At 51.2% G+C, this 12,006-nt stretch overlaps 1 protein-coding gene across 2 annotated transcripts in view; it reads left to right on the forward strand.

The window, feature by feature from the left end:
• The window catches only part of LRP4 (LDL receptor related protein 4), a 112,849-nt gene that overhangs the window by 75,229 nt on the left and 25,614 nt on the right, over window positions 1-12,006 (forward strand). The window contains exons 4-16 of one of the 2 annotated variants that reach the window (XM_045015926.1): window positions 653-766; window positions 1,236-1,352; window positions 3,654-3,782; window positions 4,300-4,419; window positions 4,550-4,675; window positions 6,658-6,783; window positions 7,260-7,394; window positions 7,520-7,645; window positions 8,622-8,852; window positions 9,095-9,251; window positions 9,970-10,187; window positions 10,581-10,757; window positions 11,834-11,959. In XM_045015926.1, the coding sequence (XP_044871861.1) occupies window positions 653-766; window positions 1,236-1,352; window positions 3,654-3,782; window positions 4,300-4,419; window positions 4,550-4,675; window positions 6,658-6,783; window positions 7,260-7,394; window positions 7,520-7,645; window positions 8,622-8,852; window positions 9,095-9,251; window positions 9,970-10,187; window positions 10,581-10,757; window positions 11,834-11,959 (1,902 nt within the window). The remainder of the gene's footprint in view (window positions 1-652; window positions 767-1,235; window positions 1,353-3,653; window positions 3,783-4,299; window positions 4,420-4,549; window positions 4,676-6,657; window positions 6,784-7,259; window positions 7,395-7,519; window positions 7,646-8,621; window positions 8,853-9,094; window positions 9,252-9,969; window positions 10,188-10,580; window positions 10,758-11,833; window positions 11,960-12,006) is intronic. The other variant, XM_045015927.1, reaches the window with a different exon arrangement.

Below are 12,006 nucleotides of genomic sequence, written 5' to 3' on the forward strand. Positions count from 1 at the left end.
GTGCAATAGGGCAGACTTCTCTGGACCTGAAGCCAAGAGCTTGCTTGAGATTGTTTTTGCTGTGGGCTTTGGCATGTACTGTTGCTAACTTGTTCAGGTCTGAGCTGTGCTGACCTTTTACCCTCTGCTGAAATGCTGAGTTGGGTGTTGGAGGAGTATGGGCTATGGATAAGCCTTTTCCAGGGAGTAGGGAAGGGGAAGAAGAGAGATTTGGAACTGTGGGAAGGAGGAGGACAAAGTTGACTACATGCATGAGCTCCCAGGAAGTGTGGGCTGGGTCAGTGAGGTGAACTGCCCAGTCTGCAGTACAGGAGATTCTTGTCCTAGCTGAAAGTTTCAGTTGGATCCAGTTCCTCTCAATGAGGGAAGGGTCCCCCTGAAAAGCTGCTGATACTGCAGTCCGTTCCTCATTGTCCTGCAAGGAAATCTCTGGGAGGGGATCTGAAGAGATGACTTGGAATCCTGGGCTGGCTTTGGCTCTCTCTAACCTCTACCCCATGTTGTGCTGTGCGATGGGGGACGAGTTTTCCCTTCATGGTGGCACACTCTTGGAGGGCATTGTTTCAAAGGGCCCATTTGTGCTGGGCTGAAGACTTGACTCTGTACGGTAAATCAGCTTGTCTTCAGCTCACTCTCGGCTGTGTTCTTGTAGCACCACGGGAATGCGAGGAGGATGAGTTCTCATGTCAGAATGGATATTGCATCCGCAGCCTGTGGCACTGTGATGGTGACAACGACTGTGGTGACAACAGCGATGAGCAGTGTGGTGAGTGGCATGACCATGTGAATGCCATGAATGGGGTGCCTGCGCAGTTGGCCCAGGACAGCTGCTTACAAAGAGGCTTGCATCTACTCCCAGCCACTGGGTGCTAATCTCCTAAAGTATGGTAAGGCCACATAGTTGGATTGCCTGAGCTGAGTAGCTGGGGACATGCTTACCAGGGTTACTGCTTGGGATCTAAGGCTGTGGGGCTTCTCTTCCAACCAGCAGCCCAGCCTGGTCTCATTTGTCCATGCTGGGACCTGTTGTTCCTTGATACAGAGCTCTGAATTCTTGAGGATTCCTTTCTAATCCAACAGCCAATGCTAAACAGAATGAGCACCGCTGGTGTGCCCAGGCACCAGAGGGCATGGGTGTGTTTGGGTGCCCTGGGGGATTCAGTGGGTGGCATAGGCATGTTTGGGTGTCCTGGGAGACGGTGGGCTCTGATTGCATTGCTGTCTCTGGCCTGCAGACATGAGGAAATGTTCGGAGAAGGAATTCCGCTGCAGCGATGGCAGCTGCATAGCCGAGCACTGGTTCTGTGATGGCGATACAGACTGCAAGGATGGCTCGGATGAGGAGAACTGCCGTGAGTATCCTCCTTCCCTCGGAGCCTTGGGAGCTAGCTGCTTGCCTCTGCTACCAACCTGGGGCCTAGTGTGTCTTCTGTAATATATGTTGGAAATGAACTGGCCCTATTTGTACTAGCAGCTTCGCTGTGTTCCATCCTTGGTGCTGGGGGCCATCATCAGCCCCATGGTGCAGACAAGTACTGTATGTCTGTCTCTCTCTCTGAGTGGTAACCTGGGCTGGCTGCTTCTCCCTTCTGCTCCCAGGCTGGTGCGACCTTGAGCCAGAGCCAGGGATCCTGTGCACCACAGATGGGCCATATAATGAAGTGGGGAAGGAGAGGAAGGATCCCTCCCCTCACCTCCCCCTTTGATTCCTGCAGAGAATTCTAAAGGAGCCTCCCAGGCCTGCACACTCTTTGGGGTCCCCCCGACCTTCCATCTGTTTACTGGGATAATTTGTTGAAAAATTTGTCCAGTATTAGCTAAGTGTATAGAAGAGCTGGGAGCAGATCTCGGGAGTGTGGGGGAGCCAGAAGCAGCTGTCCCCATTCTACGGGCCTGTAGCAACAGGGGCAGGATCCTGTTACTCCCCCCACTCCCTTGCTCTTGAGTCTCTGAGCGGCAGTTAGTGTCTGTGGAAGTTGCAGAGCTCCCCTCCCCCACTCCACTCTCAAGGGCATTTTGCAGAATTTGTTCTAGATAGGAGGAAACTTCAAAAGGCTCTGGGAGGGGGATCAGGGCCTCCAGCTCCTGAAGGGCGGGAGGGGGTATGCGGGGAAGGGGGAGGGGAGTTGTCTTTTATCTCTCCAGATAATGAGAGCTGGCAGGGAGCCAGAGCTGCAAAGATTTCTGAGCTGGGAAAGGACTCTGAGAAGAAGCCAACCTCCCTCCCTCCTTCCAGCTCCCCTGCCTGTCCTTTCCCTGCTGGCCATGGACAGGCCCCAAGGAAGGGAGAGGGAGACCTCCAACTTCCTGCTGCATGGCAGGATGGGGTAGAAATGGTGTCCCCTCCTCTCAGGCTTAGTTTGTGTTTCTCAAAGCCTGGCTAGTCCCCTTTTCTACTTTCTAACTGTTTTGCAGATAAGCATTTTATTTGGATAGTAGGGTCAGTCTCCTACCCTCTCCCCTTTTATCCTCCTCCCCCGGGCTGCCAGCTGCCCTCTCTTCCCTGAACCCCACTGCCTGCCTGTTCAGCTCTCTAGAAGAGTACCTGGAGCCAGTCAGTTGGGCTCCTGTTCAGCATCTGGATATCAGACACTGGCATGAAATAAAGCTCTTACTGGGTGTCTGCCTTTGCCCCATGCTCCCAGCTGGAGGGGCAGTTCTGTATGAATTCCTAGCAGTGGCAGCTTTCAGTCCAGTCCTCATCCCAAAGCCTCTCCATGACTCCAGAGATCACCAAGTTATTAGTTGGGTTCTTCAGCCTCCATGTGCTTAAATGTTGCATTTTCTTCTCTGGACAGTGTCCCACGACTCCCTGCCCGGGGTTAGAGGGGAATTCAGTCTCCATTGCACTGAACTCTCCAAGAATTCCTTGGCGAGGGCACCTTCCTGTGCAGCACCCGGCTGTTCCAGAGCAGGGCAGTGGGCAAACTCTTGACTCTGAATGTGCCAGGTCCTGCACAGGGTCGGTCTGCTGGGAAGGATTTCAGTGATTTGGAGCAGTTTGTTTTGGCAGCATGTCAGGGGAAGCAATGCTTCAAAGGCCTGGTGAAAACCCAGGCACCTTGCTGCTCCACTGCTTACCTTCCCATCACATTTCTGAGTCCTTAAAGGAACAGTCCCTGCAGTCTGACCTACCTTGAACCTCAGTAAGGTGAGCACCACAAAGGCTGACTTTATTCTAAGAGGTATAGGGTTGAGTCAGGCTTGTTGCTTTGAGTCCACCCCTCACCCTACTCCCACCCCTTGAGGTATTATGTAAGCCTTTATAATAGGGCAGTATGATCTAGTGCTCTGACCACAGAATGAGGGAGTTAGCACTCCTAGGTTCTGTCCCTGGCTTTCCCTCTGTTGCTTCACCTCTCCATGCTTCAGTTCCCCATCTGTAACTCGGAGATAAGGATGGATCTCTGGGTGGTGCTGAGTGGGTTGGTTCCATTGCATGCAGCTGTCAACAGCTTTCCAGTGAAGTGTTTGAGTCCGTGTCAGTGCTGTGCACATGCTGAAGGCTGGAGGGAGGGAGCGAGCCACTTGTGCACATGCACTGCACCTGCTGCATTGTATGCTTGCCCGGCCCCTCTTATTCCCACCAACATATGCATAAAGTGGCTTGGTCCCTGCCCTCAGCCTTTCCTTTCCCTTGGTTTCCTTGTTAGCATCAGATGTTCCAGCCACAACCTGTAGCCTGGAGGAGTTCCAGTGTGCCTACGGACGCTGCATTCTGGACATCTACCATTGTGATGGCGATGATGACTGTGGGGACTGGTCTGATGAGTCCGACTGCTGTGAGTCAGCAGCAAGGGAGAGTAATCCCCTGGGTGCCCCCGGCAGCTGATCCAAATGGGAGGATTTGACTGGAGTTGGGGAAGGTGTCCCTCCCCATGCCCTGGCTGGAATTGGTTGGGGAGGGACACTGCCTAGAAGGAAAGTTCCTATTGGTGGAGCCCAAGCTGGTTTTGTTGGCCTGGGTGGCAGGGTCATTGTCTAGCCAGGAGCCCTAGATACAAGGGCTGAAGCATTCCTGAATGGGTCAGTTACATGAGAGTGACCCTACTTGGTCAGACCAATGGTCCATCTAGCTCAGTATCCTGTATCCAACAGAGTCCAGTACCAGAGCTTCATGGGGAGTGTACAGAACAGGGCAGCTGAAGTGATCCACCCAAGTTCCCTTCCTTGCTTCTGGCAGTCAGAGATTTACGGTTGCCCTGAGCATGGGGTTCATGTTCGTACCAGTTGGACGTGAGGATGGCCTGGGGGGGAATTGAAATGCCTTGGTACTAACATGCTATGCCCTCTCTGCAGCATCTCACCAGCCGTGCCGCTCCGGGGAATTCATGTGCAACAGTGGCTTGTGTATCAATGCAGGCTGGCGGTGTGATGGCGACTTTGATTGTGATGACCAGTCAGATGAGAAGAACTGCAGTGAGTGTCTGGGATGCCAGGCAGAGGCCTGGGCTGTGGTGGTGATATGGAGTGGAAGGGAATTAGGGTATGAGGCTGGTGGGTTAGATTATAATTGCTCTGTATAGTTGTTTTTCCTTTGTTTCCTCAGCCACATCCATGTGCACAGCTGACCAATTCCGCTGTAAATCTGGGCGCTGTGTCCGTCTGTCATGGCGTTGTGATGGAGAGGACGACTGTTCTGACAACAGTGATGAGGAGAGCTGTGAGAACACAGGTAGGTCTTGGCGGGGGCAGCTGCATTGTTTGTTACAGCTAATGGATCTGAATTAGATATCATAGGTAGCTAAGTATTGATTCCTCCACCTCCCCCTTTGCCCATCCTTCAGCAACAACTTCTGGTATGGAGACTGCACTTACTGCATTAGTCAATAACATCTCTGTAGATATTGACTGAAGTTCAAGTGTCCATGCTGACTGTTTTAGAGCTATCAGCTGTTGTAGGTACCTTTTGTGCAGGAGATGCTAATCCTGAAAATGCAATTGCACATGTAACCACAACTACAAGGAGTCTGATAACACCACTGGTCCTCACCCCAGTAATGAAGGTATCTAAACAAAAAGTCAAAGGAATGATGACCTCCAAGAAACCAAACCAAGCCTGCAGTACCCTTGAAATAAAATATCAGGGTTGGGATGAATTGATACATGCAACACAATAATAAAGCCAACTCTAAGGAGATTCTTCATTAAACAGCCAATACCTACCATAAATATGGTGAAGGTCAGCTGATAACAGTTAACTGATGGGATCCAATACACACACTCTGTAAAATGTCTGAGGATTTGTCTGGCCAGGAATGTTATCTAATGTTCAGCGACTTATAGTAAAGTTGACATTTAAGAGTCCAAAACTGGTGCTGAAATTTGGCTCAGTGGAGAATTAGTCTTACCAGCTATGAAAAAAACTTAAGACACAAGCACCTTCCAGACACGTAATTGCCAGTGCAACAAAGCTGATCAATTGGTGTTGCTTTAGTCTGTCTAGTCAGCTATTTGAAATCGCAAAACCAGAAATAATATGGCATCTTTCTGTCAGTTATAATGAATAAGCTTCAGATGTCAAAATGGCTCATTTAAACTGGCTCCGCTCTGAAAAGTGACTCTGTAAATATATTGTTGGATTCCAGGTTTGTGTGTCTATCTGGGTCTTGTATTGGTGCCCATCACCATAGTCTCTTGATTTTTTTTCTTCTCACACATCACTTGTAATAAAGGTTCTGGAGGCCAAATTATTTCATCAGTACATCTGTAGACCCCATTGCCTTTCATGGTTTTTCACAGGTTTTTCCATAACCAATTATGCTGATGATTTACAAGAAGGAATTGGTTCCAGCTCCCTCCCTCTGAGCTGGGTTGGTTCTGCAAGGCTAACAGGAGTAAACAGCAGTCACAACATATTTTAGTAACTCGGATCATCAGATCTGACTCTGATGATTAAGATGATCCCATTTTATATAGTGATCTTTTACAGTAAAAATTAATTTCAGAAACAAATAAAAGGAGAAAGGAAGGTCCTGGATAAAACTGCACAGTGTCTCCCTGCCATCAGCAGAAACTGAAGTGTGTGGCTCACTTGTGAAATCCTCTTTCCACAGATGACTTTTCAAGGCTTTGTGTAAACCTTAGTCCAAATCCATCAAAGAGCTTTCCATCTAGAACAGGGTAAAATTCTGTTTTTGACAAACATAAGATTGCATTAGGGTGACATCTCACATGATTAAAGTGGGAGGAAACGTACAGGCTAGCTCCTCGGACACATGTTGAGAAGGGGCCCAGGACGCTTGTGGAATCTGGCACCAACAGGAATTAAACCATGATTTTGCACTTAATCTGAGAGAAATGAAATCTCTATATATAAAATATCTGGACTTCTTCATAGAGTAATACTTGGCACAGTCTGGAGGGGAATCTGAAGTCCTCTGAAGCAACACAAGGGAGGAGGCAGTAGTGGGGAGTGTAAAGTGAACCTAAGCTGCTTTCCCAGGAGCCACAGAAACATAAAACAATAGGTTCACTCTAAATCCAAAAGAGAAGACTGTAATGAATGTGATGGAGATGCAGTAACCTAGCACAGCCAAGCACTCCTCTTTTCTTCTTTCTGTCCTGGGACTTGCTGTCCTGTGCAGCAAACCTCTGCTGAGCTGTTCTTGTTTGAATCCTAGTTCTGGGTATGTGACTTCCCTTCTGCCCCCACAGGGAGTCCCCAGTGTGCCCCTGACCAGTTCCTTTGTGGGAATGGGCGCTGTATTGGCCAGAGGAAGCTGTGCAACGGTGTGAACGACTGTGGAGATGGCAGCGACGAGAGTCCCCACCAAAACTGCCGTAAGTCTCCCTATTCCCAGTGCCTCATGGTTGAGCTGGGTAAGGTGGGGGTCAACCCCCGTGATGTTATTGAGAGCCATGTGCCTAGGGAAAGCGACCCTAGTGATCTTAATAGGAGTTATGAGGAAGAGACCCCAGCAATGGTCGCTGGGGTGATTGATGTGCAGGCTTAGAGGAGGGAGTGGGGGGAGCAATAGGAAGATCAATCCTGTGCTGTCAAACAGCTGAATGTTTTTTCAGAGAGTGAATCCCAAAGGTTCCTGCTCCAACCGCCAATGCACAGATCTTGGGAGGAGTTGTTACCCTCTGTCTGAGTGGAATGTTGCTACCACCTAAGGGGATGCAGCCCTCTTCAGGACGTGTCTCCTCCCTTCAGGGTTAGCCTCTTCCACAAGCCTGCTGCTGTCTAACAGCTGAGCATAATAGCAGCTGCCTTGTCTCATCTCTGCCTTCTTTACATGTTGCTGCCCCTACAGGTCCACGGACAGGTGAGGAGAACTGCAATCTCAACAATGGGGGCTGTGCCCAGAAGTGCCATATGGTGCGAGGGATGGTGCAGTGCACCTGCCACACAGGTTACAGGCTGCTGGAGGACGGCCGATCATGTCAAGGTGAGCAGGCAGGGTCAGTCGGAACACGGACATAGAGACAGAGCAGCAGGGAGATGTGGACAGCTTCTTGTAGGGGTGGGATCTTGGTGAGCTAATTGAAACTTTGTTCCCTTGCCCTTTTGTAGATGTGAATGAATGTGCTGATGAGGGTTACTGCAGCCAGGGCTGCACCAACAGTGAGGGTGGCTTCCAGTGCTGGTGTGAGCAAGGCTATGAGCTTCGCCCGGACAAGCGCAGCTGTAAAGCTCTGGGTAAGAAGGAACTGTCGGCTCTAGTGTGTGTACATGCGTGTGCACACTCTGGTAACTCAGTTCAGTAATACTTTGTTAACCTGGCTAGGTGGATAAGTCCTACCAATATGGAAGAGAGGTGGGGCTCGCAAGTCTGTGTCAGAGATGGTATGATCTGCCTAGGACAAAGATACACCCTCCGGGTTTACTGCCTATTGGTTGGTAGCTGTGTAGTGCCACAACTCTCCCTCCGCTAGGGTCAAACCCAGCTCCTCTCCTTCTGGCTCCCTTGTGTCCCAGACCCTGCAGCAGAAAGAATTTCCTTGTCATGCTGGTTGCACAGTTGCTCCTCTATGGGTTTGGACTGTGCTTTGTAACCAGAAATAGAAACAGACTCATGATCACTGATTCTGTATTGGCAAGACTCTGCTTTATGTTTGCATATTTAATTCTCTGAGTGTGGACACCGTGTGGTTTTAAAAGACACACATTGTTTTCACCTTAGCTTGGTTCCTTAGCTCCCCTAATGTAGCATAGCTCAGCAAGTGCTGTTGTACACCTACTTACAAGACAAAACCAAAAAAAGAAGCAAAAAAGGCAGCCCCTCTCTGCTCAGCTTGCTCTGGCTGTTTAGGACTGACTGTAACTGTTGTCTCACCTGTCCTTTCAGACTGTAAGTTGTGTTGTAGAGGGGGAGGGCGGAGTACACCATATGCTTGTGATGTTGGGTGCTTGTGTCTGGGGGAATGGCTGATGGGGCTGATGTGAGACGCTCAGGCAGGGGATGGGGTTAATCAGCTCTTGGTGAGCATTTTGCAAAGTGCTTCCAAGCTGTCCATCCCAGTGTCATTAGTGTGAACACTCACCTTGTCTCTTCTTCCCAGTCCTTTACACCCATCAGTTGGCTCTCTGGTACCAATGTAAGGAAGTGATGACATTAGGCTCAGGGGGTGACCACGTCAGGTTCCCCTCATGCTCTCTTCTGTATGTCCCTCAGGGCCAGAGCCAGTGCTGCTCTTTGCCAATCGGATTGACATCCGGCAGGTGCTGCCTCACCGCTCAGAGTACACCTTGCTCCTGAACAACCTGGAGAATGCCATTGCCCTTGATTTCCACCACAGCAAGGAGCTAGTGTTCTGGTCTGATGTCACACTGGACCGCATCATGAGGGCCAACCTCAATGGCAGCAACGTAGAGGAGGTGGTGTCCACGGGGCTGGAGAGCCCAGGTGTGTGGCCAGCAATCAGGGCAAAGCCATGGGAAGCTGACCAGACTACACAATGTGGGAGTGGAGGAAGAGAGAGACAGCTGGGATGTGTCCCTTTTGGATGGGGATGGTGGAGGGTACTCTCCTCTTGGAGGTTTAGAGGCTGGGCCTCTAGAGGGATTGAAGGAGAAGAGGAATTGTTTCTAGCAGCATAATCTGCCCTCCTTGGTTTTGGTCTGTGATTAATTCTTCCCCTTGGCTAGGTGGACTTGCCATCGACTGGATCCATGACAAGCTGTACTGGACAGACTCTGGGACGTCTCGGATTGAAGTGGCGAATCTGGATGGCACGCACAGAAAGGTGCTTCTGTGGGAGAACCTGGAGAAACCACGAGCAATTGCGCTCCACCCCATGGAGGGGTGAGTGGGGGCATGGGGCTCTACTAACTCCTGTATTAGAGGAACCCTCCAAATCAGTGCTTAATTTGTGCCTGGGCTGACCCCGACACCTGTACGCTTGGAAGTTCATAGCCCCGGCATCTCTGGGCTTGTTGTGTCAGTTATGAGAGTAAAAAGATTGCTTGAGCCCTGTAGGGTGACCAGATGTCCCGATTTTATAGGGACGGTCCTGATTTTTGGGTCTTTTTCTTATGTAGACTCCTATTTACCCCCCCCCCCTCCTTTCCCCCCGGCCCGATTTTTCACACTTGTTGTCTGGTCACCCTAGAGCCCTGGCACCTCTTTCTTTACAAATTAAGTATTGTTCCAGATACATGGGACTGAGCAGTGAGGGCCCTATTCTTGATCTAGACTTCTCCTTATTTCCTGGCCCAGGGCCTCCTCTGTGCACACAGTATTGCCTTTGACCACAGGGTTAGGGAGCCTTACAAAGCAGGGGGCTCCAGGCCAGGATGCATCCAGGGAAATGCTTGCCTTTCCCTTGGGTCACTGCAAATTGAATCCAAAGAGTGTTGCATGGCAGGCTGGGGCTGCTCTCGCTTCCCCTGTGACTGAGACCCAGTCCCATGGCTTGAGGTTACAGAGCCAGCTTGTTCTTTCCCTTGCTGTGAAGTGATGCCTGGTGCCATTCTTAGGGCCTCAATTTCCTAGCCTTCAGGCCTCTTCTTCCCTCCTCTAGCACCATCTACTGGACAGATTGGGGCAACACACCTCGCATTGAATACTCCAGCATGGATGGCTCCAATCGACGCATCATTGCTGATACTCACCTCTTCTGGCCCAACGGGCTGACCATTGACTATGCTGGGCACCGGATGTACTGGGTGGACGCCAAGCACCATGTCATTGAGAGGGCTGACTTGGATGGGCGGAACAGGAAGGCTGTTATCAGCCAAGGTGAGAACTAGGCTTCAGCTGTGGGGAGAGCTATGCTGCGTCAGGAAAGATATAGCAGTACAGAGTGAGCTTTGGAGAAACCTGTATGAGGGCTGCTACATTTACTTTCCATTCCCCCAACTCCCCAAACACCATCATAGAGTGAGTCTGCCATACTTCTCCCATCCCTTGGGGACAGGCTCTGCCCCTCTCCTACCAGCCCTTGAAGAGAAGCAAAGTTCTTTTTGGTGAACACTGGATTTGACTCTGCTGAGTCTGTCAGGGTCAGAGACCCTTGGGTGTGCAGGAACGCCCCAGAGGGACAGGCTCAGGGGCTTTCCTCTGCTTTTCTGCTAGTCTGGCTTTCCTGGGATCTGAATTAACCTGTATGTCTGTGCTGGACTCTTGCTGCAGGCCTCCCACACCCCTTTGCTATCACAGTGTTTGAGGATAGCCTGTACTGGACAGACTGGCACACCAAGAGCATCAATAGTGCCAACAAATTCACCGGCAAGAACCAGGAGATCATCCGCAACAAGCTCCACTTCCCCATGGACATCCACACACTGCACCCTCAGCGGCAGCCAGCAGGTAACTGCAGGGGGAAAGCCAACCAGCTGGGGACCTGTCACTGCCCAGCCTCTATATGGCAGGGAGAGTCCAGGCCTGGGACTCAGGGATACTGTTCTATCCACTACTCACTATCTTCCCCCGTGAGGCCCATGCATGACCCCAAGCTTACCTCTGCTACCAGAGTCCAGCACTAATTTCTCCATCCAGCAACTTTTGGTTTGATGTTATTTCAAGGCTCTTTCTCCAGTTGTTGGATGGGTGTACCACAGGCCCCCACCCCTCTCTGCTGGCGCAGGGGGTCAGTTGCTTTTTGATCATGAATGTTTAGGGCAGTGATCCCCAAACTGTGGCGTGTGCCCCCCTAGGACAGTGTGGTGGAATGTGCAGTGGGGCCTGGGCCAGCCCCCTCAGGGGGCAGGGAGGAAGCGCCCCCCAGACCCCTCCCCTCAGCTCCCAGTTCCACTCTGGCACCACTCTGCTTCCCAGCTCCACTCTGGCCCCACCCCCAGCCACGGGCTCCTGACAGCAGTTCCACTCCTGGCCACGGCGCAGCTCTGACCGCAACCCTGCTCCTGGCCCCAGCTGCAGCTCCGACTGCGGCCTTGTTCCTGGCCACAGCTCTGCTCCTGATTGTGGCCCCCGGCTCCCAACCTCAACCGCACCCCTGTTCCCGGCTGTGACTTCAGCTGCAGCACTGGCCCTGCTCCCAGCCCCAACTGCAGCTCCTGACAGGGGGGATGCGTACTAGGAAAGGGGAGAATGCAACCAAAAAAGTTTGGGGACCACTAGTTTAGGGCTTGTCTACAAACAAGTTATTCTGAAATAGTTACGCAACTCTAAATTCACTCCCTACCCTATTCCAGAATAACTTTCCTATGTAGACAAGCCGTTTGTACCCATGTTCCTGCGGGACTGGTCTACGTGAATGGGCAGGAGGTCCAAATAGCTACCCCAAAGTAGAACATTTCCCAGCTCTTGTGTGTGTGCCTGCGTGTCCCTCTCTGCCCTTCCCACCTGCCCTCACCCTTGCTATATCTCTTGCTCTCTTTACTGGTTGCCTTATGCGTGGTTGTTTTTGTTTTTGGCTATTTGAGCAGGGAAAAACCGCTGTGGGGCCAACAATGGGGGCTGCACTCATCTGTGCTTGCCAAACAGCAAGGATTACACCTGTGCCTGCCCCACAGGCTTCCGCAAGACCAGCAGCCACACCTGTGCTCAGAGTAAGTGGGGTGGGATCGGAGCCTGCATGTCACAGTCCCAAATGCTC

The sequence above is a fragment of the Mauremys mutica genome, chromosome 4, assembly GCF_020497125.1.
Source record: "Mauremys mutica isolate MM-2020 ecotype Southern chromosome 4, ASM2049712v1, whole genome shotgun sequence".
Lineage (NCBI taxonomy): Eukaryota > Metazoa > Chordata > Testudines > Geoemydidae > Mauremys > Mauremys mutica.